General features: G+C 42.5%; 1 protein-coding gene across 1 annotated transcript; it reads left to right on the top strand.

Annotated features, from left to right (window-relative positions):
- Nucleotides 1-368: 368 nt before the first annotated feature.
- Nucleotides 369-4,070, top strand: LOC131042153 (probable indole-3-pyruvate monooxygenase YUCCA5). The gene is made up of 4 exons (XM_057975480.2): nucleotides 369-1,987; nucleotides 2,099-2,347; nucleotides 2,457-2,579; nucleotides 3,351-4,070. Exons 1-4 carry the CDS (start codon nucleotides 1,061-1,063, stop codon nucleotides 3,561-3,563), a joined length of 1,512 nt encoding a protein of 503 aa, XP_057831463.2. The 5' UTR covers nucleotides 369-1,060; the 3' UTR covers nucleotides 3,564-4,070.
- Nucleotides 4,071-4,353: the final 283 nt, after the last annotated feature.

Raw genomic sequence — 4,353 nt, forward strand, 5'->3', positions numbered from 1 at the left:
CCTCGGCCACCTAATCATGATCTATTGCCAGTGTTGAGCATGCTATATAAAAAATTTAATATTAAATGTAAAGTTTTTATTGTTGTCCCGAGTCCTGTGCATAGGATGATGAAAATCCTACAACAGAAGATTTGTTTTTGGAAGGAAGTGAAGAGAACAGAATGAAGCCAAAATGTGTGAGCTCGATTTGATTTGGCTTTTTCTTGTCCGTAGGTAGTGAGGGAGAGCCCACACAACCGTATTCTCTCTTTATAATAACTTTAAAACCGGCCAGCCGGCAACCGTTAGGAAGGCTGGATGGAGGAAAGGCAAATACTGACTTGTAACTTTGTTCAATTTGCCGGCGAGGGGCCATATAGGTATATCTCTCACATCACACAGGAGGTCAAGGCTAAGGCCGTCCAGCTTGTGTCATCATAGAAAGAAGGAAAGAGACGAATTTCATTCGATTCATATATAGTAGAGATGGGCTCGAGAAGGCTAAGCATTCATCATATCTTTTCTGGATTGCAATCGCAGAAAACAGGGCAGAAATGCATGCGAAATAGGCTCTACCCGAGTGATGAATTGCGTGTTATGTTATAGGTTAACTGTGCCTAAGCATAAATGTTGTTTGTTTTATTGTTATATAAAGGGAAGGTATAGCTACACGCGGGGTGTTGTAAGAACATCGTCACGGTGTAGTACTAGTGTTAAATTGCCTTGATTGTCGTGCTAGGCTTTTTCCTTTGATGTGTAGCCGTAGTAGGGTCATTTTGAAGGGGTAATGGAGTATAGTGTAGGGTAGAGGGCTGTCATTCAGGCACAGTGAGTGGGGGAGAATTGTAGCAGGCTGAGAATTCAAAGAGAGGACTATAGCTCCACTGAAAATAAAATTTTGACAATATTCCTGCAGATTTTGCTTGTCCTTGGTGCGCGACATGCTGTACTGAACGGAGTTGTCTCAACTCATCAAGCCTTGCTTTTTTCCATTGTTGTTACATAGCTTTTTGAATTAGTAATATCCCTTGCTGCGAAAAGGGGGAATCCTGCCATTTCTTACTGTAATCCACAAAAGAAGATGGATGCTACTGCTAGTTCTTTATCAGAGCAAATGGGCCTCACTGGTTCTTTATCAGAGGTAATGGGCAAGGAGGCCCACGATTGTTTAACGGAGAAACAGAGCTTGGTAATGGATAGTTGTACGGAGAAACAGAGCTTGGTAATGGACAAGGAGGCGCATGAGGAGAAACAGAGTTATATGAGTAGTTGGGTAATGGGCAAGGAGGCGCATGATTGTTGTATGGAGAAAGAGAGTTGTGCTAGAGTGAAAAAGGTGGTGGATAATAGCATGGGCATAGACAAGGAGGTGAAACAGAGGTGTGTTATGGTGAATGGACCTATAATTGTAGGAGCGGGTCCTTCCGGGCTTGCGACTGCTGCATGTCTGAAAGAGGAGGGTGTTGTGTCTCTAATATTGGAAAAAGCAGACTGTGTGGCATCCTTGTGGCAGCGCAGATCGTATGACCGCTTGAAGCTCCATCTTCCTAAGCAGTTCTGTGAGCTTCCTCTAATGCCCTTTCCTTCCGACTTACCACGCTACCCAACCAAAGAGCAGTTCGTCGAGTATCTGGAGTCCTATGCCCAGCATTTCGACCTCCAGCCCAGATTTAACGAATGCGTGCTCTCAGCCTCCTTTGATAAGGAACGCGCCCTGTGGAGAGTGTGCACAATGCAAACTGGTTCCGACTGTGGGGGCTCATGTCAGATTGAATACATGAGCCGCTGGCTAGTTGTCGCAACGGGCGAGAATGCAGAGGCGGTCATTCCGGACATAATGGGAATGAAGAGCTTCAAGGGGAGCGTCATTCATGCAAGCGAATATAAAAATGGCTCAGCCTATAAGGGAAAGAGCGTCCTCGTTGTCGGCTGCGGGAATTCCGCCATGGAACTCAGCCTCGACCTCTGCGACCACAATGCCAACCCGTCCATGGTCGTCCGCAATACGGTAAGCCAACAACTCCAACTCCACTCCACCTCTTTCCATGCTTTCTCTTCTAATTGTGTGCTTGTTTCTAGAGTTGTTTATATTGAAGGTTCTGTTCTTGTGTTGTGGCAGGTGCATGTGTTGCCCAGAGAAATAGCGGGGATGTCAACCTTCGGAATAGCAGTGACGTTGGGGAAGTGGTTCCCACTGTGGGTTGTGGATCGACTGCTCTTGACTGTGGCGCGCTTAATGTTTGGTAGTACAGAAGGCCATGGTCTCAGGCGCCCTGCAATTGGTCCCATTGAGCTCAAGAGTAAGTCTGGTAAAACGCCCGTATTGGACGTCGGAGCACTGGCACTCATCAGAAAGAAGCGTATCAAGGTATATTTTGCAAACTCAACCCACTTTCAAGTGCATGCAAAAGCTGTTTCATTTTCATACTTTCTGTGCCATCATGATTTCTTAGTGTGGTCATGATTTTCCTTCACAGGTGGTGCCTGCGGTAAAGTGCTTTACAGCCCACGGTGTCAAATTCGTCGACGGGCAAGAGATTCAGTTCGACTCTGTCATACTGGCCACTGGGTACAACAGTAACGTGCCTTCCTGGCTCAAGGTATAAACAACAAACAAACATCACTTACAATCAAAGTTTCTTCTTGTTATTTCTGGATTCACTTGTGTATGTGTGTTTGCATTAATGTTTCGATCACACTCTATGATGATCATTTGTGTATGTGCTTTTGCATGATCAATCAATCACACTTTATGATGATTATTTGTGTATTTGATTTTACATGATTGATTAATCACGCTCTATGATGATAATTTGTGTATGTGCTTTTGCATGATCGATCTATCAGACTCTATGATCAATCACTTGCGTATGTGTTTTTGCATTAATGTGGAGTGATCAATCACACTATGAATGATCCATCATCATTTTTCTATTCTATGATTGATGACATTCTATGACTGATCCATCATCATTTTTCTACTCTTCAAACTCTAATATCTTAAAAGGTGATAAAATAATGATATGATGATGAATCACAGAATGTTAAAAAGTGATGACGCCCTCTAACATTCTGATGAAAACATAGACCAGAGATTGTGAATCCATCATCATTTTTCACTCTTCAAGCTTTCTAATATCCTGAAGAGTGTTAGAAATGATGATACAATGATGAAATCAGAGTGTTCAAGAATAGTGACCCTCTCTAACATCCTCATGATGACATGGATCAGAGAGTGTGATTGGAAATAGTGACAGCTCTCTAATATTATGATGATGGAATATAAGAAGCATTATGAATTGTGGAAATTAAAGTTGTACAATGAATGTATTGATTCTCATAAACTGTACATTTACTGTTTTTATTTGCAGGATTCTGATTTTTTCACAGAAGATGGGATGCCCAGGAAGCCATTCCCGAATGGTTGGAAGGGGGAAAACGGACTATTTTCAGCGGGATTCACAAGGCGAGGATTGCTTGGAGCTGCATTAGACGCCAGGAACATTGCTCGGGACGTTGGGGTTCTAAGGAAGGAGTTGGAGTTGTGTTGTAGACAACAGTCATACGCTCACAAGCAAGAGTAGTCTAGTAGCAAGAGTTGGGTGAGATTTTGGTCACACGACAATCATCCCCTCGGTGTCAATTTTACGCGAGACACGCACAGTCGAATCCTGCAAATCATTCCCATAGAACCAGACCACTTGTACCGAGTGGTTGGATGTGACAAAATATGACGATAAAAGATTTAATACCTAGCGTAAGTGAAGTGATGTGAAGTGGAGAGGAGAAAAAATGGAGTCACCGTGCTCTGTATATTATTCATTTTGCTCTGTATATTATTCATTTTGGCACGGGATCTCCGCTTACAGAAAAAAAAAAAGTTTAGAATATATGTGTACAGTGCTGATAGACTAAACACGCTTGATTGCTTAAAAAATTTTGGTAAAAAAAAGGAAATAGCGACTACAACTTTTTCTCTCGATCTTTGTTCTTTGTTTCTTTCTCATTAATTTGTCTTCAATGCGTGCCTGCGGCTGCGACATGATTTGCGAATCATGTTATGCAATGATATGACATACCCATTTGCATATATTCAACGGATCGCACGCACCAATATTCATACCGAGAAAATATCGCTAGAACTTTTTCTGGGTATCTGTGCCGAATCCTCTGAATCAATTAATTGATATTTGCAAATATGTTTCTATTTCCATAACATTCTGTTTCTTGTTTTGCAAGCAACCGAACAGCCAGTCACTAGCACCTCGATATGCTTCTCGCACTTCTAAAAATTCTGTGGAAAATGACCCTCCCCTCGTCACACGCTCGTTCCTTCCTTCACGTGCTCCTGCTCATATGCATCAAAAAGATCAA

This window comes from Cryptomeria japonica, chromosome 9 (genome assembly GCF_030272615.1).
Source record: "Cryptomeria japonica chromosome 9, Sugi_1.0, whole genome shotgun sequence".
Lineage (NCBI taxonomy): Eukaryota > Viridiplantae > Streptophyta > Pinopsida > Cupressales > Cupressaceae > Cryptomeria > Cryptomeria japonica.

Bases quoted from the DNA above. Each gene is read 5' to 3' on its own strand.
- LOC131042153 (XM_057975480.2), top strand. From the start codon at position 1,061: ATGGATGCTACTGCTAGTTCTTTATCAGAGCAAATGGGCCTCACTGGT. The intron at 2,348-2,456 runs GTATATTTTGCA...TTTCCTTCACAG, and splicing joins TCAGAAAGAAGCGTATCAAG to GTGGTGCCTGCGGTAAAGTG. The intron at 2,580-3,350 runs GTATAAACAACA...TTTTATTTGCAG, and splicing joins ACGTGCCTTCCTGGCTCAAG to GATTCTGATTTTTTCACAGA.